At 45.2% G+C, this 27191-nt stretch overlaps 1 protein-coding gene across 1 annotated transcript in view; it reads left to right on the forward strand.

Annotated features, from left to right (window-relative positions):
* ITGB1 (integrin subunit beta 1) overlaps positions 1–26647 on the forward strand; it is a 39795-nt gene extending 13148 nt beyond the window's left edge. Inside the window, exons 7-17 of the mRNA XM_083704860.1 lie at positions 416–571; positions 1190–1285; positions 4915–5004; positions 6544–6684; positions 6781–6983; positions 8282–8520; positions 10230–10452; positions 18019–18103; positions 20353–20436; positions 25854–25986; positions 26518–26647. Coding sequence (XP_083560986.1) covers positions 416–571; positions 1190–1285; positions 4915–5004; positions 6544–6684; positions 6781–6983; positions 8282–8520; positions 10230–10452; positions 18019–18103; positions 20353–20436; positions 25854–25986; positions 26518–26555 — 1488 coding nt within the window. The 3' untranslated portion in view covers positions 26556–26647. The remainder of the gene's footprint in view (positions 1–415; positions 572–1189; positions 1286–4914; positions 5005–6543; positions 6685–6780; positions 6984–8281; positions 8521–10229; positions 10453–18018; positions 18104–20352; positions 20437–25853; positions 25987–26517) is intronic.
* The last annotated feature ends 544 nt before the right edge of the window (positions 26648–27191 follow it).

Below are 27191 nucleotides of genomic sequence, written 5' to 3' on the forward strand. Positions count from 1 at the left end.
TGTACAAGTAGAATCCTCCCCCTTGTACACTGCTTTGAAACTTTCTGAGTCAATCTCCAGTTGCAAAGGTTGCATGGTCATTTCTGCATGCCTCTTGACCTCATTGAATTGAGCTGGAGCACCTGTATCCTAGTGCTAACACATCCCAGCTGTCACTTCCGGATGTGTTCAGGTGGCTTCTTCCCACATTATGTTTTTATGTCATGCACATGTTCCTGAAGCTACTATCAAAACTGTACAGTAGTGATGGGAGGAGAGCTTATATTTGCTAAAAAATCCATGGGGATACTGATCACTCATTTTTCAGTTTTCTCTGCTATTATATTCTTTCACAATGATCTATGCTTTTTTGTGTGTGTGTGTGTGTGTGTGTGTGTGTGTGTGTGTGTGTGTGTGTATAAAATTTCTTTTCAAGTCAAAACTTGGATGGAGAAATGTCACTCGGTTGTTGGTATTTTCTACGGATGCTGGATTTCATTTTGCTGGAGATGGGAAACTTGGAGGAATTGTCTTGCCAAATGACGGGCGATGTCATTTAGATAACAATATGTACACAATGAGCCATTATTATGTAAGTATGCTTAAGAGAATGTTTAATTTTGTGTTTACATGTATGTTATTGTGTATGTGTGCCTCTCTCTCTCTCACACACACATATACACACGTGTAGAAATAGGAGACAATCCCAGTATACTCCCCCCCCAATGTTGAAGAATGCTTTGAGAAGAACACCCATTAAAAGTTTAGCTTATAATTTTAAAATAGCAGGGTCTGTAAGCTTTCATGGACCAGTGCTAGCAGAGCTCGTATGTAAAAACATGTAGAGATTTTTAATTTTGATATAGTAGCCTTCACATTTTTCTTCATAGAGGAAGAATGCCAAGTTTGGTTTGCCTATTTTAAAACCAAGTTATCCTACTTTGCTAAAACTCCTTTTCTGAAACCCAAAAACTGGAGAACATTTATTTAACTGGCAAAATACAAGAAAAAGCCTTAAGTAATGCTTTGACAAGAATGAAGAATCTGAGACTTAGAGGCTTCTGTTAATGAGAGTTGATGGATTGCTTTTTAAATAATTGTTTTTGACTCTTTTGTTTGCTCTTGCTTATGTTTGCATAGAAAATTGTATATAAGAATGTTATTGTGTGTGAAATTCAAGTATATATAAAATGTAAACTTCATTCTTCAGGATTATCCCTCCATTGCACACCTTGTTCAGAAGCTAAATGACAATAATATTCAGATAATATTTGCTGTTACACAAGAATTTCAACCAGTTTACAAGGTAAGAGCAAGTGACAAAAGCTTCTATAGAGTCCCTTCCCTCACCAGGGGGATTCCCCAGCCTGAAAATGCCTCCACCCACATGACCAATGGTGCTCTCTAGGCAATAATGGTATTTACCCCCACCCACCCTAGGTGGGAATGTAGAGAGTTGATGGGTTGCAGTTGTCCCACCCCTGTTCTATGCATGTGTTAGAAACTTGAGAAATTGAATTCTGTATAACTATGGTTTTCTATATGGGACGCGGGTGGCGCTGTGGTCTAAATCAGTGTTTCCCAACCTTTTTTGGGCAAAGGCACACTTGTTTCATGAAAAAAATCTCGAGGCACACCACCATTAGAAAATGTTTAAAAAATTAACTCTGTGCCTATATTGACTATATATAAAGTAACTCTCTTTAATAGGCATCAAATAAACACAAAGAAAGTACCGGTATTTTATAATTACTTTATTATGAAATAGTAAGTACCGTATTTTTAGGACGCTCCGTCCCATAGGACGCACCTACTTTTTTGGGGGGGGGAAATAAAGGAAAAATTTTTTTCCTTTATTTCCCCCCCCCCCAAAACCAGGTCGGGGAACAGTGGGATGGCGGTGCTGCGCCTCCCCGCTGTCCCCCGAGCTTGTGGGGCTGGCCCATGTCTGCCTGGCACGAGGGGCGCTCTGCTTCAGGGCGCCCCGCGCACCGGGCGGCAGGCTACAGTCCGCAGCATGGGGAACCCTCTGTTTCAGGGCGCCCCACGCGCCCCCACGGGTGCGCAAGGCTTGCCAACACGAGCGCGGAGCACGGGGCGTCCTCCGAAGGGCGCCCCGTGCTCTGCGCCGCCCGCAAGCCTTGCGCTCCTGGGGGGAGATCCCACGGGTGCGCAAGGCTGGCCAACACCAGCGCGGAGCACGGGGCGTCCTCCGAAGGAACGCCGCCATCCCGCTGTCCCCCGACTTGGTTAGAAGGCTGGCGGGGGGGGGGGAGAAGCCTGCTTTTCCCCGTCGCCAGCCCCGCAAACTCGGGCGACAGCGGGAGAGGCGTAGCGCGCCCTTCCCGCTGTCCCCCGACTTGGCTAGAAGGCTGGCGGGGGGAGAAGCCTGCTCCTCCCCGTCGCCAGCCCCGCAAACTCGGGAGACAGCGGGAGAGGCGTAGCGCGCCCACCCGCTGTCTCCCGACATGGTTTGGAGGCTGGCGGAGGGCTTCCTCCTCCCCCAGCCCCGCAAGCTCCCAGAGCTCTGGGTCCCGTTCTGGGGGAGGGGGAAGCTCGGGCTTCCCCCGCCCCAGCCCCGCGTCTCCAGCCGGGAGACGGTCGCGCTTTAGCCCCGTGCGTGCTCTCCCAGCTGGAGAGGTGACGCGCGCCTATGGAGGCTCCTGCCATAGGCGCGCGTCACCTCTCCAGCCGGGAGAGGGTCACGGGGGGCTGCTTTAGGCGCGCGTCACCTCTCCAGCCGGGAGAGGGTCGCGGGGGGCTGCTTTAGCCCCGTGCGTGCTCTCCCAGCTGGAGAGGTGACGCGCGCCTATGGAGGCTCCTGCCATAAGCGCGTGTCACCTCTCCAGCGGGGAGAGGGTCGCGGGGGGCTGCTTTAGCCCCGTGCGTGCTCTCCCAGCTGGAGAGGTGACGCGCGCCTATGGAGGCTCCTGCCATAAGCGCGTGTCACCTCTCCAGCGGGGAGAGGGTCGCGGGGGGCTGCTTTAGCCCCGTGCGTGCTCTCCCAGCTGGAGAGGTGACGCGCGCCTATGGAGGCTCCTGCCATAAGCGCGTGTCACCTCTCCAGCGGGGAGAGGGTCGCGGGGGGCTGCTTTAGCCCCGTGCGTGCTCTCCCAGCTGGAGAGGTGACGCGCGCCTATGGAGGCTCCTGCCATAAGCGCGTGTCACCTCTCCAGCGGGGAGAGGGTCGCGGGGGGCTGCTTTAGCCCCGTGCGTGCTCTCCCAGCTGGAGAGGTGACGCGCGCCTATGGAGGCTCCTGCCATAAGCGCGTGTCACCTCTCCAGCGGGGAGAGGGTCGCGGGGGGCTGCTTTAGCCCCGTGCGTGCTAAAGCAGCCCCCCGCGACCCTCTCCCCGCTGGAGAGGTGACGCGCGCCTATGGCAGGAGCCTCCATAGGCGCACGTCACCTCTCCAGCTGGGAGAGCATGCACGGGGCTAAAGCAGCCCGACTCGCCCGCCTCCCTCCCACGGCACACCCGGCAACTTCTCGCGGCACACTAGTGTGCCGCGGAACACCGGTTGGGAAACACTGGTCTAAATCACTGAGCCTAGGGCTTTGCGTGGACAGACGGAGTCCCCAGATCCCGAGCGGTCCCCCCCCCCCCGTCATGTGGAATAACGACTCAAGACAACGTGCTATGGGATTAAATTGGCCACAACTTTATTAAATTTCAAATGTGGGTAGACCATGGCTCAGGCATTGAGCGTTCTCCCTCCCCAGTCCCCAGCCGGGGACCTAGGGAGCATCAGGGTTATCCAGTGGGGGGGGGATGGGGCGGCTCTGGAGAACATATGTTCAAGCCGTTACGCTGCCGCCGCAGGGGAGAACAATGACGACCTTTCGGCGTACGGTCAAAGCCTCCCTTCAGAAACCCCTTTAACGGGGAACCCTGGTATCTCCGCCACAAAGAGGAAGATGGACTAAAGGATTCCGCCCAAGGCCTGAAACCGCCAAAGTTGTGACGTTTTGCTATGGGAAAGGCGAAACCTGCCAATGCAGGGAAATTCCTTTCCGGCCCTTTAACAGCAACCTTAACGTAGCAGCGCCCGCATACCTGTGAAGAAAAGTTAACCTGCAAAATAAGACATTAACTGAGGGTGGGTAGGGTGGGAGAAGCTCTGGAGCCAAGTGAGGATTCCCAGGTAAGATCCTCCCTCTATTGTGTGGGCAGGTAATCCCTCCCCTACCTGGCCTGGTCTCCTTGGCAACGCTTCCCCCAGGTGGGATTGGACAACTGACTGAGGTAGGCGGAGACCTCCAGGTATCCCACCTGAGGGAAGGCAAAGCCAAGCCTATGCTGTTGGAGCCGCTCCAGATCTAGGGGCTGCGCACGTCTAAAGGGTGCCCCCCGTTTTAAGCGGGGAGCGGTCATTCCGATTGGAAGGTTGGCGGTTCGAATCCCCGCAATGGGGTAAGCTCCCATTGCTCGGTCCCAGCTCCTGCCAACCTAGCGGTTCGAAAGCACGTCAGAGTGCAAGTAGATGATAATAATAATAATTTATTATTTATACCCCACCCATCTGGCTGGTTTCCCCAGCCACTCTGGGCAGCTTCCAACCAAATATTAAAAACAATACAGCATCAGACATTAAAAACTTCCCTAAACAGGGCTACCTTCAGCTGTCTTTTAAAATAAATAGGTACTGCTCCAGCGGGAAGATAAACAGCGTCTCCATGCGCTGCTCTGGTTTCACCAGAAGCGGCTTAGTCATGCTGGCCACATAACCTGGAAAAACTGTTTACGGACAAAAGCCGGCTCCCTCGGCCAGTAAAACGAGATGAGCGCCGCAACCCCAGAGTCGTTCATGACTGGACTTAACTGTCAGGGGTCCTTTACCTTTTTTATGGTTTTCTATAAATAGCATTTTGTGTATAGAATAAATGTGCTGCTTATGATTTTAACTGAATGGTTTTCTCACTCTTCTCATGTAAAGGAGCTCAAGAATTTGATTCCAAAATCTGCCGTGGGAACGCGCTCTTCAAACTCCAGTAACGTGATTCAACTGATAATTGATGCCTACAATGTGAGTTCACCAGTTTTCATTATCACCACATACACCCAAAGACAATGTGTTTTGTATACAATAAAGGATGTATTTTGTTGAAGACTCCAGTGGGGATCCGGACCTGGCCACATATACATATACATATACATATACACACAAGTCAAGTTTGACAGGTGGACAGGGCCGCCCCCTTGTCAATCACCTGATGTTGCAATGGCAATCTTTGCTTGCATGGTTTGAAATCAAATGTATAAGCAAAAAATGTGTGCAGTATTGCCATCAGTCAGCTGACGGTCAGCACTGAAGAAACCCTTTGTGCAGTGCTTCTCCAGCACTGATGATCAGCTTCAAAGCACCTTTTACCAAGCCCTGCCTTTATGTGCCCCACACTTGTCACATACAACATTAGGTGTAGGGCAGGTAGCCATGGCTTGGACTCTTGTGCCAAATGGGGAGGCCTGGCTGGAGGTTCCCCATCCCTTATTTAAGCAGATGAGGTTCTGGGTTGTATATGTAGTATAAAAAGAGTTGGTAGCTTCCCATTCTAGCCACCCAGAGACCTTGCTCACAGGGCAAGACAGGTTTGAGCAGATTACACCGGTCCTGGCTTGACTGCACTGGCTGTCAGTTTCCAGACCCAGTTCAAAGTGCTGATTTTAACCTATAAAGCCTTAAACAGTCTGCAGTCCTTTTCAATATGTTTGTGTGTGGTTTATCCGGGGAGGAGTCGGGAGAGGAAAATAGCAGTGCTGATCTTATCAGCAATACAATTTTATCAATCTCTTTTATCCGTTTTGTAAGCTACAATGAAGCTGGCTGCACAAAACCCACGAGAAAATGGTAACACTAGTTCAAAGCTTGCTGTGTCAAGATACAGAGAAAACTAATACAGCGGTACCTTGCTTCTCAAACTTAATCTGTTTGGGAAGTCCGTTCCAAAATCAAGACGTGCTTTCCCATAGAAAGTAATGCAAAATGGATTCATTCGTTCCAGACTTTAAAAAACAACCCCCTAAAACAGGAATTTAACATGAATTTTACTATCTAACGAGACCATTGAACCATACAATGAAAGCAATAAACAATGTCACACAATCAATCAGTAGCTGAACTGGGTTCCACACAGTAACAAAAACAAAACAAAAAAGAGCCACAAAAACAAAAATGCAAAATAAATAGCAAAAACAGACAAAACTCAGCATAACTCTCAAAATGTAAGTGTGGCACTCAAAACGGAGGACGTTCAGCTTCCGGAAAAAGTTCACAAACAGGAACACTTACTTCCGAGTTTGCAGTGTTTGGGTTCCAAGTTGTTTGAGTACCATGGTGTTTGAGAACCAAGGTACCACTGTAGTCCCTTCAGAAATGCACATTTTAAAAGGAGTAGATAGAATCTGTTGAACATGTATCTCTTGCAAGAGAGTATTTTCCAAGTGTTTTTAAGGAACTGTTTGGACAATCTGGGAGACCACAGAGTAGAAAAACCTGTGGCTTTCCAGATGAAGTTGGGCTGCATGTTCCATTATCCTTCACTAAACTACTTGACTTTTGTGTTAGTCATTGTCTTCAGAAGTCATTCTGGAAAACAACAAACTACCAAAAGAAGTCACAATTGAATATAAATCTTTCTGCAAGAATGGAGTGAATGGTACAGGAGATGAAGGAAGAAAGTGCTCCAACATTTCAATTGGAGATGAGGTAACTTTCTGCATTCTGGAATCGGTGTGCTATTGCTTCACCCCCTCTAATCAGTGTCAAACAATTTACCTATGTACTCTTTTTTTTTGCTTACAGGTTAGCTTTGAGATTAAAGTAACAGCCAACCAGTGTCCAGAAAAAGGGCAGGGTGAAACCATTAAAATCAAGCCACTAGGTTTCACTGAAGAGGTAGAAATTAATCTGGAGTTCATCTGTGAATGCGAATGTCACAAGGACGGAATTCCAGACAGCCCTATTTGCTCCTATGGAAGTGGAACATTTGAGTGTGGTGCCTGCAGGTAGATAAATATTAATGTTTTTTCTCTCCCTCAGATAAATCTGCTAGGAAATAAAATATCCCTTGACTGTAAATGCCCCCCCCCCAAAAAAATATCCCAGACTAGACACAAATTTAGTTGGAAGACCTTTCCCTGATTCTTCTTGGGTGGAATCAGCGCTGAAGGGAATGTGCTGTCCACCAGCTCAGGAGAACCTCCATGTATTCCTCACATGCTTCAGGGTTGAGTCTCGACACTGAAAACAGATGCTTTGGAGAACTCACAGGAGTCCCTATTCTCTGCCACTCCCCTTTTCCTCCTACTTTAAATGGCCCTTCACTCATTTTTTTCATTCATCATTTCTATCCACCACCTGCCTCTCTTTCTCCAAACCTCAACTTTTTCCCAATTCCTACCACATACTTAATTTTCCTTCTCATTTTCCCGTCTCCTGCTATTTCTGCACTGCGTCTTGTTTCTTTCTTAGCCTCTTTCCTTCCTGTGCCACATAATCCTTACACAAAGAGAAGTTGTGTGTCCTTTCTCCTCATATAGGAAAAAACGTATAAATAAAGGGAAGGGAACCCAAGTCAGCTCCTTAAGCAAGCATGAAATTTGTATTTTAATGGAGGGCCTTCAGGTACCTTCAGTCATATCATACTGGCCCCTCCTGCCTTCCTTTCCCCCATGAACACCGGCAGCTTATTCCTACGAGGATCTTTAAATTCCCATGTATTTCTAAAAGTAATTTTGACCACAGTGTTTTTTTGTTTCGTTTTCATTTTTGAAAAAGCTAGGTACTTTATAGGTGTGTTTTTTTATCTGTTGGAATACTGTGGGGAATAAAGTGGGCACTAAACAAATATATAACTATTATTATTATTATTATTATTATTATTATTATTATTATTAAAGTGGTGAATATTAATACTGTTGCAGGCTAATTGGGCCTGTTCTTAAGTGCAATTGTAGCAGACCATTCTTCAAGACCTTTCTAGCACAGAAAAATGAATGTCTGTTGTGTCAAGCAGGCATGTGCCTCATTTCACCTTTGGAATAAATTAGCATTTATTTAATTTTTACAGCAATTAGTAGCAGCTGCTATATTAATGAACTTTGTAGAAGAGTCATTCAGCAGCTTCCCCAAACTGCTGCTCTTCAGTTTCGGAACGTCTGCCTCTAGGATGAATCATGCTCTCGTGAAAGAGACTGTTTCCTGTATCTATGCACCAGTATCTCATCCCACCCCCTTCTCAATATGTATATAAGGGAAAAGAAAGTTTTAACAGTTTAGTAATGAGAACCATTTTCTGTTTTAGGTGTAAACCAGGACGTATTGGAAAGCTCTGTGAATGCAGCATGGATGAAGTAAACAGTGAAGATATATCAAGCACCTGTAGACGAGCAAACAGTTCAGAAATATGTAGTAACAATGGCGAATGTATTTGTGGACAGTGTGTGTGCAGGAAGAGAGAGAATGCAAATGAGATCTACTCTGGCCGGTTTTGCGAATGTGATAACTTCAACTGTGATCGATTTGATGGCTTGCTTTGTGGAGGTAATGAACTGACCCTTTTAAACTTTAAGGATTCAGAAGTTCCTCTGGAGGAAGGGGGATGCTTGGATGCAGTCCTGTACTTATTTCTAAGCATGAGAGCCTAACATTTGGGAGATCTTCTTGGCTTGCGATACTCTGCTGTGCAACACAGTACACAGTAATACTATTAGTAAAAGGAGAGAGGCTTTTTCTGAGGAGAGTCATACACTGTAGCCCTTATTATATGCCTTCACAAGACTTTAATTTATAAATTTACAAGAGACATCAAGTAAAAGGCAGGGGTTATGTGGCCTAGAATTCAGCCACCAGATCTGGTTCTATCTTACCCAGGCCAAGTTGTTCAGCTGCAGCTCCTCTATCTACAGTGTGTACTTCCTTTGGCCCTTTTTGTTGGTTTCTGTTATTTCCTACTCCTTTTTCTGGATCATTCCTTTTTGCCTTAAAAAACAAACAAAACTTTTATTCTCCACTTTTGCTTTTCCTCTTATTTTCTGATTCATGGGGCCAACTGGGAAATGAGTAATCACTGAGCCTACAACTAAGTATTGTCAAAGACCCTAAAGCGAAGACCCTATACAGCTGCTCTGGCCCCCACAGGGACTTCCAGTGCCCACAATGTCTCCAGTTCTTATGATCTAGAGCAGTGTTTTTCAACCTTTTTTGGGCAAAGGCACACTTGTTTCATGAAAAAAATCACGAGGCACACCACCATTAGAAAATGTTTAAAAATTTAACTCTGTGCCTATATTGACTATATATAAAGTAATTTTCTTGAATAGGAATCAAATAAACACAAAGAAAGTATTTTATAATTACTTTATTATGAAATAGTAAGTAAACAGAAATATGAAAAATTATAAAATACTTTATTTTTAAATCTTTCTAATTTTTCAATTTTTCCCACGGCACACCAGGCAACATCTCGCGGCACACTAGTGTGCTGCGGAACAGTGGTTGAAAAACACTGATCTAGAGGCAGTGCATGCTGGCCCTTGCTGTGGTGGGAGTCATTCAGTGGAAGTGCAACTTGATAGATTACAGAGAGAGCCAAAACTGTCCACTTTGGACAGTACAGGTTAGGAAGATAAAATGGGGAGGAACCTGCCAAACACCATTAATCCCTTACCTTTGTGCCAACTTTTGACACCATTTTGAAAGGAGAATATTCTGATTAGGAGCTCCAAGTGACAGTGCAATCTAAAATCAGCACTCTCAGCAACAATTATTTTCTGCCCTTGCTTTTTAAAGGCACATTGTTCCCGAGTTTGCTGGCCTCTGAGGCAGACCAAGGTCTTATACTCTACTACAGTCAGGTGGTCAAGTCATGTATGGCCACAACATGCAAGACCCAACTTTTACCAAGCCTCATTCTATGAAAGTACGCTCATAGCAGTTCTCCATTAATCTCATAGAAATTTGTAGGGCTACAATGTGGACCTCATATCCTGCAGACAGGACACCATTGTCTCTATAGAGTTGGCCTTTGGAGATTAGTGCTACAGCATGTCCTCTCCTTGGAACTGTGGAAGAGACTTGCAGTACGGGATCTTGTGGTTGAAATAGAAGTCACATGATCTAATCCTTTACCTGGGTGGTAGGAAATTCAATCAACTTTGAATGCTTCTGTCAAATTAAATCAGATTATGGCAGTTGCTGATGTTCAATTTCATGTGCTTTATAGAAACTAAATACCTATCTTTTTATTGCAGGACATGGTGAATGTAAATGTGGTGAGTGTGAATGCACAGAAAATTACACAGGCTCTGCTTGTGATTGCTACATGGATACCGCCCCATGTGAAGCTGGAAATGGACAAATCTGTAATGGCAGAGGAATCTGCAAGTGTGGAGTCTGTAACTGCACAGATCCCAAATTTATGGGGCCAACATGTGAATTGTGCCCGACCTGCCTTGGATTTTTTGCGGAGAGCAAGTAAGGCTTTTGGATTTTTAAATAATAAAATAACTTCCTGCTCGGATATTTGCAAATTGCTCCAGGGGAATTTTTGTGTTCCCCTTTGTACAAGGAGCTGTTTCTTGTGGCCCATGTTTTTGCTTTGCTTTCTCTCTCCCTCCCCCCCCCAAACAAAATCCTGAAAAAAATATTGGTAATTAGTGTTTTATTATATTGGTTTTCTTGTTGTAAACTGCCTTGGTTGTTGTTTTTCTTGGGTATACTGAAGTGTGTAACTTTTCAGTTTAAAAAATAAATAGTACCTGCACTTGCAGATACCATTTAAAGCCAACTAGTATATCTTAAGGGGATGCGGGTAGCGCTGTGGGTTAAACCACAGAGCCTAGGACTTGCTGATTAGAAGGTTGGTGGTTCGAATCCCCGTGACTGCCAACCTAGCAGTTCGAAAGCGCGCCAGAAGCGGCTTAGTCATGCTGTACACCGGCTCCCTCGGCCATTAATGCAAGTTGAGTGCCGCAACCCCAGAGTCGGTCATGACTGGACCTAATGGTCAGGGGTCCCTTTATCTTTACCTTTTTAGTATATCTTAAATCTGTGCAAAACCTGCACTTGAGTGCACCCAATTATTTCACAGCATTGTAGTTCAGTTGCTGAATACCTATTACTAGAATGTATTAGCAACTCATTTTAAATATGCTAAATTGATTAAAAATGATGGAGCCCGCGCACGCGCAGTTTCAAATGCCAGTAAGCTCAGGAAGAAGGAGGGAAGGGACTGGAAAACAGCCAAGAAGTGTTTCGACTGTCAGTGCCCTGGACATTTCGCGAAGGTCTGTCCCCAGAGAAAAGCCTGGCAAGGCATGATGGGGGCAGCAAGCCAAGAGGAAGAGGGAGAGAAGGTGCAGGGAAACGAAAAAGCGACCAGTAGAAGAGCCCCAACCAGACCCTCCCAAGGCAGCCATAGCAGTTGAAGTGGTGCTAGAATTCCCAAATGGGCACCCAGTACAAGTGAATGCTCTGCTGGATTCAGGTTCGTCGTGTACTTTCTTCAGTAGAGACTTCGCTCTGGATTTCCCCTTGCAGGTGACCACCATTGATGGCAGGGAGCTACTGGGGGGGAGTGACACACCAGACACGACCAATGAGGATGAGGGTTTCTAGGCACACTGAAACCATTGCCTTTCACGTGGCCACACTGGCGGGGGACCCCCCCCCCATTATACTGGGAATGAGCTGGCTGGCACTCCATGACCCAGTGGTGTCGTGGCATCAACGTTCACTCACCTTTGTGTCAGCTCACTGCTTGGAACACTGCTGGGAGGGAAGGTACCAAGAATGACTGTGGCTGGGGTGACTCTGGAGGAGAAGGGGCGCGTGCCACCGCAGTATGCAGATTTGAAGGAGGTGTTCAGCGAGACAGAGTCTGACAGGCTGCCCCCCCACAGACCATATGACTGCCAAATCAACCTGCTTCCGGGGGTCCAGTTGCCGGTGGGTCCATGTCCGACCAGGAGATGCATGAGTTGAGGCAGTTTCATAAGGGAATCCAAGGCTGTAGGGGGAAGTTCAGTATTCTTTGTGGACAAGAAACAGTCTAACCAGCCTCTTTTGGTAGTGGATTATATAGGATTGTGAACAGTAGAACAGAACCCGTAGCCTTCCCCATGCCCAGAATTGACGATGTTTTGACGCGGGTGAGGCAGGGCAAAATTTTTACCAAGCTGGACCTCAGGGGGGCGTACAGTCTGATCAGAGGGAGAGAGGGAGACGAATGGAAGACGACAATGTTAACCCCCCTGGGGGCATTTGAATATCTCATCATGCCGTTCGGATTACAAGGGGGTTCCGCCTGCTTTCAAGCCTTTATGCACCACGTGTTGGGCCCCCTGCTGTACAAGAATTGTGTGGCCTTTTTGGATGATGTTTTAATCTTCTCTGAAAATGAAGCACAGCACGTGAAACACATCAGGCAGGTGCTAGAGAGATTGAAGAAACATCAGTTGTGGGTCAAGCTGGAAAAATGCCAATTCCGTGTCCGGGAGGTCGAGTTCCTGGGGTACCAACTGTCGGACAAGGGGCTGGCCATGGATCCGGAAAAGGTGAAAGCAGTGCTGGAATGGAAGACCCCCAAACAAAGAAGGATGTGCAGAGGTTCCTAGGGTTCAGCAACTTCTACAGGAAGTTCATCAAGAACTTCACTAACTTGGCAGCACCCATAACGGATTGTCTTAGCAGCAAGAAGAAGTTTGCATGGACCAAGGAAGCACAGCAGTCCTTTGAAAGGTTAAAGAAGGCGTTCACCTCTGAGGAGCAGCTCCTGCACGTGGATCTGGGGAAGTCACTGAGAGTGGAGACGGACGCTTCAGACCGGGCCATCAGAGCAGTACTGCTGCAACAAGGTTCAGCGGAAGACTGGTGACCTTGTGCGTTTTTCTCCAGGAAACTGAGCAAGTCAGAGCAAAATCACACTGTTTATGACAAAGAATTGCTGGCCATTTACGTGGCCTTTCGGCTGTGGAGACACTTTTTGATTGACGGCACCAGATCCAGGTCCGAACAGACCACAAGTACCTGGAATACTGGCGGACAGCGTGCATGCTTAACCAGAGACAGGTCAGATGGTCGCAGATGTTCTCACAGTATCACTTCGAAATACAATACTTACCTGGGGGGGGGGGGGAATGTGAGGGCAGACACACTTTCCAGGAAACCTGAGTACATGGAAGGGGAAGGACCTCCTGTGGCCAGGAACGTGTTCCCAGAAGACCGCTGGTCATGTGGGGGAGCACTGGTAAGGGAGCAAGAACTGGTTGGGCTGACCAGACATGATGAGTTTGCTCAGACTAAAATCAGGGAGCTCAGAGATGGAAAGGGGGGAAATGGGGGGTTTGAGGAAAAAGGAGGGCCCCTGTACTACAAAGGGGCACTGTATGCGCTGGGAGAGACATTGAGGGCCAAGATACTTAGGCAGCTCCATGACAACCCAACAGCCGGGCATTTTGGGCAGCATAAGACCATTCTACTAGTCACCAGACAGTTCTGGTGGCCCAAGGTAAGGGAGGATGTACGAGAATATGTCCGGGGGTGCGACAGGTGCCAGAGGGCCAAAGGGGAAAGAACCGTACCAACGGGGTTACTGGAACCCTTACCAATACCGGAGAGGCCCTGGGAGGTGGTGTCCATTGATTTTATGACAGATCTGCCCAAGTCAAGGGGGGAAACAGTGGTGGTGGTGGTGGTGGTCGATCTACTGACCAAAATGTGCCATTTCGTGGCCTGCTCTCATGCAGTGTCAGCAGAGACAGCCAGGCTGTTTGTGGACCACATTTTTAGGCTGCATGGGACTCCATTGAGGGTTGTATCCAATCGAGGAAGACAATTTACCTCGCGGTTCTTGCGGGAACTCATGAGCTTGCTGCAAGTAGAGGTGAGCTTCTCGACGGCAAGGCACCCAGAAACCAACGGCCAGGCCGAAAGGGTGAACAGAATACTACAGCAGTACCTATGCTGTTATGTCAGTGAGAGGCAGAACGATTGGGTAGAGAAATTGGCACTAGCTGAATTTGCATACAACAACGCTGAACACGTGTCCACGGGAATGAGCCCCTTCATGGCCAATTACGGTTGTCACCCCAGGGCTTCCCTGGGTGTGAAGAGGAGGAATGGAGTGTGCCAGCGGTGGAGCAATTTGCAGAAGAGATGGAGGCCTTGCACCAACAACTCCGGCTAAACTTGGAAAGGGCTAAAGAAGTCTACAAAAGGCAGGCAGGCAGGCACCACAGGCCGGGGGAGGTCATACGGGTGGGAGACAGGGTGCGGTTGTCGTCCCAGGGTTTGCCCCTAAAGGGAGGTTGAAAAAAGTTGCAGCCTAGATGGCTGGGGCCCTTTGAGGTAATACAGCAGGTTAACTCAGACTGAAATTGCCGGACAGCATGAGGATACATCCAGTGTTCCATAGATCCCTGTTTTTGCATCACAGGGAGGGGTGGGGCTTCCTGGAGAGGGAGGGAGGGAGGGGTGACTACCCATCCACCGGCAGAGGAAAGGGAACATTGTAATGAAGCAACAGAAATACTCGATTCTAGGTGGAGAGGGCACCAGGTAGAGTACTTGGTGGCCTGGGAGGGAGAACCCAGATCCAAAAACACGTGGGTTCCCGCAGAATCCATCACAGAGGGTTATCTGGTGGAAGAATTCCATGGTTTGTTCCCACATAAGCCTAAACCAATAACTAGGTTCCAGGAGGAGGAGTTCGGACCCACGGACGACAAAGGGGACTTCGTAGGTTTCCCTGCCTCAGAAGAGGAGGGCGGGGAGGTGTCCAAGGGAGAAGAATCAGACTGGGAGCTTCAACCAGCGGAAAGGGACCCAAGAGGATGGGAAGCAGCTTTTGAATCCACAGAGGATGATGACGGTTCTTTCCGGGGTTTTCCTACATCGCCGGCCAACGATATAGAGAAGGAGACGTTCAAAGACCTCACCAGTGGGGAGGGGGGTCTTGAGGAGGGGGTGGATGTCAGGGAACTGCCATCGGCTCAGGGGGGAAAGGGGGAAAGCCAGATGGATTACAGAGAGCCCCCAAAGATCGTGGGAAGCAGCTCCTCCTCAGTGGAGGAGAGTAACCACGCCTCCAGTGGAGAGGAGCTTCAGGGCTCGGAGGAGGCGAGGTGGTGCCAGGACACCTTGCCTGGGGAGTAAGCTTCCACGCCGAGAGGAGAGGCGCAGACTGGGCGTCAAGAAACTACTACGGTTTAAGGACCGGCCACTCACGGATTCTGCCAGTGAATGAGCCAGCCAGGGGAGAGTGGCGCTCTGGACAGATAAAGTTTATTTTGGCATCGAAAGCAAGGCTTCACAGCCGAGCAGGGAGGCATTTGTCTGCTTACTCTCGAGCAACCCCTTGGAACCCTAACAGGTACCATCCCCCCCCCCAAGAGATTGAGATTTTTCTGCCTCCAGCGCCTTGTGTCAATGAACTGTTAAACAGATAATGAGCTATAGCCTAACCTCATTTAAATCACAGTGACAGAAGAGTTGCTTGTATTCCTTGCGAATCTGCACTCAAGAATTGCTGAAGGCCTTAGCTGAAACCAAGAAGCAGGAGTGAATTCCTTCCTCAGACAGAATGGCCTGGTTTATATTTAAGTAAATTATACATATGAGGCAAGAGGACATCTTTACTGAGTTAAAATTCAAAATCTTGCTCCATAAACACATCCTTTGTACATGACTTGAACTCCTTATCTAAGACAAGGTCTCACAGGCAGGAAAAAACGCTGCAGACTCAGAGCAGCTGCATCCCAAAAATGTACCTGGATAACAAATGGCTGTAGAAAGATAGCTTAAGAAAGTGAGCCAAGCCAACTGCACGCTGTGGATTAAGGCAAATAAATAAAGGACAAATGTTTAAGAAATAACTTGTGAATAGTGGACCAAATGAGTGCATAAGAGATTTTGCTAGCATGAGGTTCACAGAAAAGGAATGGTTTCTTAGCAATCAAATCATGTCAGATGAATGAAAAAAACTCATATTACAAATATAGTGGAAGAAAGCAGCACAAAAGCTTCAATGAAGAATAATTTGATTCAGGAAGTGCATTTGTGATAAAGGCTACAGAATTTAAACCTTGCAACATTAATCAGATTTAACGTCAATAAACGTGGTGTCTCAGATAAAGGACTGCAAAGAATTACCGTACGTATGGCACTGTAATAAATTGAACAGAATATAGAATTGTCTCTTGGAGACCTACAAAAGTTGGCTGTTCTGTCATGACACTATAATTGTCTCTTCATGTACTATTTTGTGCATATGTGTGGGTGATGTTCATACACCAGGCAGCAGGCAGCAGCAGAAGTCTACTTTTAAAAATCACATTAGCCAATGTAGGTAGTTTAGTCCAGTATCAGACACAGAGTGCTTTTTAAGTGGCACGTGATAACAGCCTTAGTTTGTAATCCTAAACATACTAACTTAGAAGTAATAAAGGTACAAAATTCCAAGTAAGCAATTCTTCTTATCTAAACCCATCCTGATGTCTATGTCAAAAAGCCGGCAGCACCTCAGAGCTGCATTGTTCTGTAACATCCATATTAAGAGGTATACAGGCTGCATTAATGTGGACACATATGCTCCCTCACACAGCTGGTTGTTTTGGTACATCCACATTAAGAGAATCACAGTTTCTCATAATACTGTGCATATTTTACTGCACACAGTTCTGATGCATTCCAAGATATGACCTTATAAACAGCAAGTATCAATTGCCTATGGCTTGTAAGTGCATTAACTAGAATCATTCCATTTGCATGAGGAATTCAGTCATTCAAATACAGTGGTACCTCGGGTTAAGTACTTAACTTGTTCCGGAGGTCCGTTCTTAACCTGAAACTATTCTTAACCTGAAGCACCACTTTAGCTAATGGGGCCTCCTGCTGCTGTGCCGCCGGAGCAGGATTTCTGTTCTCATGCTGAAGCAAAGTTCTTAACCCGAGGTACTATTTCTGGGTTAGCGGAGTCTGTAACCTGAAGCATCTGTAACCTGAAGCATATGTAACCCAAGTCTTGTAGGCAATATGCATGTGCTTGAATGTACCAGAGGTTTCATGTGACCAGTCTTGGCATAAACTTCCAAATCTCCACTTGATACACTGTCTCTGGAGAGACGACTTCCCTAGCCCTTGGGCAAAAATAATACATGGGAAACTTGTGTCCTTAGGACTATCTCCATCTGAACTACTAAAATTGGACTTAATTTCTGCCAAGAGAATTATAACTCACAAATTAGAGGAGATGGATTTACAATTTAATATTGCGACAGGTGGTGGCACCTGTTCGCCGATAAACCTTGGCTTAACACCACCAACGAAGCTTCCATCTTATTTAACTACCTTATCTGTGATGATGCACAGGTACGCCTTTATAAAGGCTAGATTCAACGTTTTCCCATCAAATGTGTTGGGTAACAGACTCTCCAATGGACAGATCTCACTCCTCTGTGACTGTAAAAGTGGATCTACAGAATCGTTATATCATATAATCTTCTGTTGTCCTATACATTCGGCTTCACGGTCCAAGTTTCTGGCCCCATATTTATCGAGAATAGCTGACAGACCTCAGGAGGCCCAAATAATATACTTATTAAACGACGAAGACTCAAGTAGATCCCTTGCAGTCGCTAGATACCTGATAAATGTCTTATTTCATAAGAGGAGAAATGGATCACTGTATGACTCTGACAGCTTAGCCAAACTTAAGAACCATCAATAAGTGCCAGAACTAAGACGCATACCCCCCAAAATCTGAGGGATTTGAATTGCGGTTGACATAGAGGGAGCTTATTGTGTATAGTTTACTAAATTGAAGTAAAATTGGTTTTATAGGGGTGTTTTAACTTGGAACTGTTTAAATTGTATTGTTTATGGATAAATTTTGATGTATTGTTTTTAGATATGGGCCAATGGCCGTAATAAACCAATCAATCAATCATGACCAGTCTTAGAATTCAGATTCTGCACTTCCCATTAGCATTCAGCTAAGCAAAAGATCCACAAGAGACCCTGTCACCTCTCATTCTCACACAGGGTCACCATGACATCAGAGCAAATGAGCCAATGGCCTCACCAGAATCAGCAGAAAAGTCAAGAGAGAGATTGCAAGAGTGAAAAGGTCAGAGAATAAAAAGGGGAAGCTCAACAGCACTCACAGAAAGTATTACAAAGAAGCCAAAAAGTTATTTTTGGAGTTCCAAAATTCCGTCTCAGGCAAAAGTATATTCCCTTTAGATTCCCTTGGGGTGGGGGGGATAGTAACAACAATTCAGTAAACACACAAATTGGCTGACTATAAGCATTGAGGTCCGAGGTCATTTCCAGTTTCCCAGAAGAAAAAGAATGTCAAACATATGGGGTCTTTGGCTTTGGAAGCCTCCTGGATACTTCTGTCATTAAATCAAAGAGAAAAGGAGACGGCAGCCAGCTCCTCAGTAGGAATCAGGCCAAATCTAGAGGAATTCTAAGGATTTTTTTTTTCTTTAAATGGGCTTGCACATTTAAGCTGCTCCCCAGCCCCTCCTGCCTGCCTGATTGATTTCTCTCTCACACTTAGACTAAATCATGGTTGATTTTGCGTTGCACTTTAAGTGAAGAAAAATTGGAAGTAGCTGTGTTGGTCCATTGAGGGAATGGGGAATCCTTAGTAACAGTAGTGTGGTGCTGTTGGAATCAACTGAAAGGTCACAAAGAAGTGAGCAAGCTTCCAGATTTGTCAGCTGCTGCCAGGAGGCTGGATCTTAATCATAAACGGGGTGGGTGCTGCTGCCGCCACTGAGCAAGACCAAAATAAAAAGGCCTGATCTGCAGGAGAGTTTCAAAGCACAAACTCCAACTGCACAAACTCCCTATCAGACACCTCACACTAAAAAAATAAAGGCAGGACAAACACAAAGCGTCCTTTGTTCCTTGCTTATCCCCTGTAACAGTGGTGGTTTCTCCATAGGAGCCTCTAGTTCTTATCTCATTTCTGAATCTCACTTTGTTCAATAACCAACAGGTGCAAAACCAGGAATACTTTAAGGGTATTTACAAGGATGCTACACCCTCTTACAATGTCCCTGGGCAGGTGTGGATACAAACACACCCATTGCCCAGGCTGCTGTTTTCTTCTGTTTTCAAATGGACACACAGCGGGGTAATGCAGAATCAGTCGGCAATGAGTTGCTATGTTCCCAAGAAGTCCTTTTCTGCAGGGGGTGGAGATATCAATAGAACTAGATCGTACGTGGACTATATAGGGGGTGGGACACACCAAGTATTCTGTCCCCAATGATTTTAAAATAAAATGTGTATACATAGCCTTATTTCTTATGAGGGATTTCTAAAAAAACAAAGTTTGCTTTAACCAAAACAAGGTTTGACAGTCTGGATAAGAAATGCCCAGTGTGGCAGGGCTAAACTTAGAGAGTGCTATTCTGAGAGAAAAATGACCTGTAAAGGAAGAGATAAGCTGCTCTCCCCACACTCCTCAACTTCCGATCTAGATTGCAGTTCTGCACAGCTGCTTTTGGTTAAAAACAATGTCACTTGAAGAAAACAAGTTGATCCTGAGGGAGAAAGTAGTAGACTGATGGCCCAGAGTCACCCAGAGGCTAGGCAGGGATTCGAACTGAGCCTTGTACTTCCTAACTCTGCATCCTTTCTATTTGTTTCATTTGGCTAGTCCTATGCTTATATCAGATTTCATGTGCTGTTGTTCCTCATAAATGTACATTTTTTTATTTAAAAAAAACATCAGTAGCTATTTAAAAGCCAGAAAGGAATCCGTGAAAGGAATTCTAAGGCAGCATTTAGTAGTAAAGCAGCTGAAAGTATGTAGCAAAGGCATCGCATACCAGTGTGGTGTTAAGTGTTGGACAGGGTGCTGGGAGACTAGGGTTCAAATCTGCACTCAGCCATGAATATCACTGGGTGACCTTGGGCCAGTCACTATCTCTCAGCCTAACCTACCTCACATGGTTGTCGCAGAGATTAAATGAGGTGGGAGAGAACCATTTTGCACTCCTTGGAGAAAAAGCAGGGATATACATGCAATACATGCAATAAATAAATAAATAACACCCCCCACACACATTACAAGTGCAGAGTTTTCTTTACACATAAATGAGAGCTGTGAAGCGCCCTGTCCCTGTGGTGCTCCCTACACTTTGCTTGATTGCAGCCAATAATGCCTTTTAAAAATTGTATTGTCTCTTTCCTTTATCGGTTTTATTGCTGTGAAATTTCTCCCTCCAATTTCTTAGCGTTTCATAAAGACAATTAACAATGTTTCCCTTCATATGCTTTTATTTCCATGCATATCATATTAATTTTACATTTAGCAATGGCACTGTACTAAAACATGCAGATAACAAATTTATGCAGATTATGATCGTCATAATGTCAGCAGTTTTTGCTGTGGAGTATCATGTACAAATTAGCACTGATTGTCTACCTTTCACCAATCAGGTAAAAAATTTAAAAGGGGGGGGGACAGCCCTTATATTCATTCTTGGAAAATGGATCATTTCTTTTCTGTGCCCCTATGCCATCTTGGCTGCAAATCCTGGAAGACCTGCTCTGTGCCTTGCAGGCCTTTTCCCACCTGGCCTGGGAAGTTGGGGCACTGAATGACTCCAGCTACAAAAGCTGAAGCTGCGGAACAGATTCTGGGGCTAGGGTACTGTTTAGGGGGTTTTGTTGTGGGGGAGGGGTTGCTGTTCAGTTTTTTGTATCTTTAATATATTAGATCTCGTCATTTATGTGAAAATTGTTCAGTTTGGTTGTGTATTTTTTAATGTTTTCTTTATTGTTTATGACTATTTTTGTTATGTTTTAGTTTATGTGCATATGGTTCTCGAATTTTTTTTATATATACATTTTTATTAGTTTTTTTAACATATCATTTTCAACAGTAATTAAACATACTTTTACATCTTATTCAGATTTTTGACTTCCATCAATCCTGTCTGAAAATTTTCCAATGTAATCTCTCACTATGCATGTCTTATCTTCCCTATTAGATTTCAAACTCATAACCAATATCTCTATCTTTTTCTACTTTGTAACACTTCGTATATTTCTCCTTACAAAACTTCTTGTAGTCCTACTAGCGTAATTTGTTGATTACAGTTGCTCTTCAAATAATTCATATACTTCTTCCAATTTTCTGTAAATCTCTGATCCCGCAGATTTCGAATCCTTCCTGTCATTTTGTCCAATTCTGCATAGTCCATTACTTTCGTCTGCCATTCTTCTTTCGTCAGAATTTCTTCTGGGCTAACAATACTCTTGCCACATATGGTTCTGGAATTTAATCAGAAGGAGTCAGAGACAAGGAAAAAGAATGCAGTCCTAAGTAGATTGGCTGAAAATAATTCACACTGAACTCAGTGGGACTTCCTTCCACGTTTGCACATTTAGAACTGGGCTGTACAAATCCAAGAAAGATGCCAATGAAGGAGGGAATGTACCAAGTATTGGAGACTATAAATGGCATATGCAATCATAAGGGGGTAGGAATCCCCAGACTAGGGATCCAGCAGTTTAGAATGATTTCCACACTGTTCTTCGCCAGCCATGTGATTCCTGTATTGCAGGGGTTGGATGAGGCTCGGGGTTCCCTCCAACTCTTTAATTCTTTGAAATGTACAGCTGTTGCTCGTCTGTTTCCAAGACCCTGAAGAACTTTCCTCAAAGGACTGGTTGTGCTGCTGTTTTCACAGTACTCAAACTACATTGTTTTGTGGTTGTGATTCAGGAAATGCTATTTCCCTTCTCTCCGCGGCTATTGTGAATGCTGCATTGAATGTGGCTTTATGACCTCCACACTCATCCATGTGCTAAAACATGCATCATGTGATGCTAATTCCTTCCACACGTGTGCTATGATGTGAACTTTTTTAAAGCAAGTTTTCCACATTGTATCACTCATGAATGAGAGCACTCCTACGGCTTTTTTTAAAAGGTCGAAAACTAGCAAGGTTGCCCACTCCCAACACAGGAATGCTTTATGTTTTTGTAGGCATTTCTTTTGCTTTTTAAAAATGTAATTGTTAAAACTGGCTACATGTTTTCCCCTCTCCAGTGTTTGCCCAGGCTCACATTCCCTCACTGTTTTTATATAATGGTGGAGAAACAGAAGTTGATCTATTTCTTCTGGAGCGAAGCTATTCCATTAAATGTACAAAGCGATAGGATCAATCGGCTCTAGAATGTATTTGCCACAAGGAGAAAAATGCAGGATTTTAAATCATTTGGACTTAACAGGAAAATTTGGGCCAACTACCAAAGGCAGAGGAGACCTTAAAATTATCAGACTGTGGAACACATTCAAGAAAAATGATGTGTCTCATCTGTTGTGTCATTTAGAACAAAGCCCTGGAGAGAGTCTTCTCTGTGCAATAATCCTGCTCTGGCAAATGTATGGAAAAGATGACCTAATGCTCAGGATTCAAAGTACCATAGAGAGAAATGAATTATGCTGTATTATTGCAAAGCACTCAAGACGTCTGTTGCATTCTGCCCAGGGATGGAAAAATTATGTGCTGTATAAATGCTTACCATTTAAGGCTGCAATCTCAAGCTGCATACTCTGAAACTGTTCTGCTGCCTTCTGTAGAACTGCTCTTGAGTTAGTGATTTGAGGTTGTCCCCTTAAGCCTAAATCTCACTGCCTGGCTTTTCTAGAGAGCTGGAAAGAGTCTTTCCCCTATGTAACCTGTCATATCAATGCCAGGATTATTCAGAGCAACAGAATTGAAGGAGTTACAGCCCGATATTATGGACAACAGTCTGATGGCACTGTTGTTGTTGTTTAGTTGTGTCCAACTCTTCATGACCCCATGGACCAAAGCACGCCAGGCACTCCTGTCTTCCACTGCCTCCCACAATTTGGTCAAACTCTGACGGCACTACTTCTGCTAAAACAGTATCCTGGGCAATGCAGCACAAGTTGGGAAAAACTTCATGTTCAAGAGTAGTAAACCTTTGACTCTGACAGAGGCATCAGTTTGGGCACTGTTGCAGATTTATTACTGGTCCAGTGGACCAGTGATTTAATGGTCTTATGTTCCTAAACAGGTCCAATGGAAAATGTAAACATTTACATGACTGGGCAAGTTCCACCACTGCTGATAATTTTTTGCCCGTTGATTTGTGAATGAGTGCTGCAAATGCCTCAGTGTAATGGTTTATAGCAGAGGTACTCAATCTTTTTGGGCCCAAGGGCCCAGTGGGAAATTTAAAGAGCTATTGAGGGCACCACAAGATGTCCATTTCACAAAAGAAAAACTGGTGACGCTCAGAGCTGCTTCCTAACAGACAAAACACCAACACACCCATCCAAAAAATACAACCCCAATCAAACAACAAGAATGTCAAAAATACTCATTTTTTAAAATAAAAAACTGGACCTTAGTGGCTTCCAAGGAGCATATCTGAGTGTGTTGTGGTGCTTGCAGGCACCGCATTGTGGGCCCCAGGTTGATAGCAATTTCCCTTGACCTTTTTGTGTCTTAATTTTAGCACATACATGAGGCTTATTACAAAACTTAAATAAAAAGAAAATGAATTATGGTACTACTGGAGCAGCCCACCTTAGTTAAAACCCTCTTGTGGGTCACATGACCCACCAGTTGAAGCAAAATGGTTTAGGTGGTTGGTATGCTGTATTTTAAGGGACGCGGGTGGCGCTGGGGGTTAAACCACAGAGCCTAGGACTTGCCGATCAGAAGGGTGGCGGTTCGAATCCCCACTACGGGGTGAGCTCCCGTTGCTCGGTCCCTGCTCCTGCCAACCTAGTAGTTCGAAAGCACATCAAAGTGCAAGTAGATAAATAGGTACCGCTCCAGCAGGAAGGTAAACAGCGTTTCCATGTGCTGCTCTGGTTCGCAAGAAGCAGCTTAGTCATGCTGGCCACATGACCCGGAAGCTGCACACTGGCTCCCTCAGTCAATAAAGCAAGATGAGCGCCGCAACCCCAGAGTCGGTCACGACTGGACCTAATGGTCAGGGGTCCCTTTACCTTTATGTTGTATTTACTGCCATTGTATCACCGTGCTGTGTTCAAAATCCAACTAAAGCTTAGGCAAGTATAGATTAGGGCAGTGGCTGTCCATTTGGTCTTTGTAAGACCACAGTGTGGCGTCAGAGCATGCTGGCTAACTGAAGGTATAGCTGTGGCACAGTTATACACCACAGCTGTCAAGCCAGCTGTCACAACAAAAGTCCCCTTTGCCTCAAATTTTTTCTTTCCTTCAAAATATGTGTGTTGCTTACTTTGAGGGAGAAAATATTTCAGTGTAATACCTTTAGCTGTTCTTATCAGCACAACATGTCAAGGCAATTTCACCTTTTACGAGAACAGACTTGCTGGCCTGACTAATCTGCCATGCAAAACGGTTTATGTCTGCAAGCTGAGATGTCCTTCCGCTGCTGACCCACTGCCATTACGAAAGTACATTTTGGGATGTTAGCAGACTGCACCAGAAAGCACACCATTGTAAAGCAAACAGTTAATGTGCAGCCATCTGAAGGCAGACTAAATGTGAATGCCTGTTTTACAACTTTTTAAAGACAGTTTTGTGACATAGCCATGATACTGGACAGTAGTAACACGTTCTCTTTTGTTTTTAAAGTAAAAGATTAAAACCTGTATAATCTGAAACCTATGTCAAAAATGCCAGTTCCAACTGTATGATCAAAAGCTTCCCTCTTAGGGCTGAACTACAGATTAAACAAAAGAGCCATGACTGGGTGCTGTGCATGTCATGTTGAGTTCCTTGCAGGAAAGGTTGGCTATACATGTAGTAATAAATAGGCAGATATTATTGCCAATAGAACTGGCAGCTGAGGCTTTGGAGGGAGAACATAAGAAGAGTCTGAATCAGGCCAATTTTCCATCAAACCCAGCATCCTGTTCTTAGAGTGGCCAACCAGATGCCAGCAGGAAACATGGAAGCAGGATCAAACTGCAAGAGCACTCTCCCCCTTGTCTTTGGATTCCAGCTATTGCACTGGTATTCAGAAGCATTACTTGCTCCAATGGTGGAGTCAGAACAAGCCATCATAGCTAATAGCCATTAATAGCCCTATCCTGCATGAATTTGACCGACCCTCTTTTAAACCTATCCATTGCCTCCAGTGGAACTGATTTCCATTGTTTTAACCATGGATTGCACAAACAAGTGTTTTCTTTTATCTGTTCTGGATTTTCCAACTTTCAGCATCCATGAATTCTAGTGATTTGAGAGAGGGAGAAACATGCATCATTTCACCAGCCTCTATTTCTCCTTTTCCTCTCCACGTTTTCCTCGCCAAACACTGCAACCCTTCCTCCCAGGGGAGTCACTCTGTTCCCTAAAACCCTAGGTCACTTTGGTTGCCATTTTCTGTCCCTTTTCCAGCTCTGTAATATTCTTTAGAGAAAGGCCCTTAAGAGATGATAAGGTAAAGGGACCCCTGACCATTAGGTCCAGTCGTGGCCGACTCTGGGGTTGCGGTGCTCATCTCACTTTATTGACTGAGGAAGCCGGCGTACAGCTTCCGGGTCATGTGGCCAGCATGACTAAGCCGCTTCTGGCAAACCAGAGCAGCACACGGAAACACCGTTTACCTTCCCGCCGGAGCAGTACCTATTTATCTACTTGCACTTTGACGTACTTTTGAAATGCTGGATTGGCAGGAGCAGGGACCAAGGAATGGGAGCTCACACCATTGCAGGGATTCAAACCACCAACCTTCTGATCGGCGAGTCCTAGGCTCAGTGGTTTAGACCACAGCGCCACCCGCATCCCTAAGAGATGATAAACAAACACTTTAAAAGCAGGGTGGAGGTGCGAATGTTGTGAATGCCGCTCACCTATTTCAATCCGTTTGCTTCGCAGCTGCCAAGCAAAGAGATGAGTCTTTGCTCCAAAAATCTCACAGCCCTACCTACATGCAGTGACAGGAAGCAACAGGAAATGAACAGAGGCAAGAAAGTGATTCAGCATTTATCAGAATCAAAGAATGTTGAGGGTAAAGAAGATTTTTTATATATACTGTAATAATAATAAAACCTGGAAGTTATTCTCTTTAAATTAGCAGGCCCTTCTTCACCCTAATGGTGGAACTTAGAGGTGTTAGACAGAGTGTAACTTTCCCTTTTCTACTTACATAATTGCCACAGGGATAAAGATGCTCTTATCAGAAGCAAATCACTTCAAATGCACATTCAGGTTTCCTTGCCAGAATGGTAACAATAGTTGTTTTCAGACACTAAGAATCTGTGAATAACAAACTTTTGCAGGGGGTGCATTGAAGCTCTGACCTCCCCTTCCCTCATTAGAATACAGATGCTCATTAGAATATATAGAGAGGCAGGGTTCCTGATCATGTGCAGAGAGCTGTAGATGTGTACAGCTGGATGCTATGAAACTTCTAGTGAATACATGTGGGGCTAAACCATCCCCACCCACATTTGTTATCCATGGATTTAGCATAGCTCAAGAGGGGCAAATATGGTGCCTTAAAGGCTAAGAAATTTATGATAGCCCACATTTTCCCTAGGCAACAGCCTGCTTCATCAGATGCAGCTGAGGAAGTAGGCTATAGCATAAAGGAGCTCATGCCACAATCAGCTGTTGTACCTGCAGTGCCCAAGCTGCAACAAACTGGCATGGCTCTGCTTCTGAAATAACAGGAAAATTAGTGCCAAGGCATGTGTAATATTGGGAAACCCTTGAATGATCTCCCAACTTTCTTTTTCAGCTAAACACTGCTGTGGGGAGAAGGGAGAGGTCCTAATTTGGTCAAGGAAGTGGCATAAGGGCTGGGTGTTTTAATCCTCCCTCCTCTCTTTTCCTCGTGCTTCCTGGGAGAGAAAAAAAAATACAGGAAGAAATATAAACTAGCAAGCATCAATTCTGAGCAGCAAAAAGCTTCAGGGAACGTTAAAAAGCTCCATCCTCATTGCTCCTTCCCCAATCCAATGAGCAGAGGGGCCTCCCCCACGGATATATTTAGCTAAAACAAAAAACCAGAACAAAACATCAAGAGATCAGTCACAGATCATAGAACATAGTTTGGCCCTGAGTTTCTAGCACACTAAAGGCTTTGCGTCAGGAGTTGATTCTCTTTCCACCCGTGTCAAATTCCATATACAGACATAATCCGGAGTGCTGCTTCAGGCAGAGAGATTCTATTGCCCATAGACTAGCAATGGAGAGTAAATACTCAGTGCA

This window comes from Podarcis gaigeae (assembly GCF_964106915.1).
Source record: "Podarcis gaigeae genome assembly, chromosome: 12".
Classification (NCBI taxonomy): Eukaryota; Metazoa; Chordata; class Lepidosauria; order Squamata; family Lacertidae; genus Podarcis; species Podarcis gaigeae.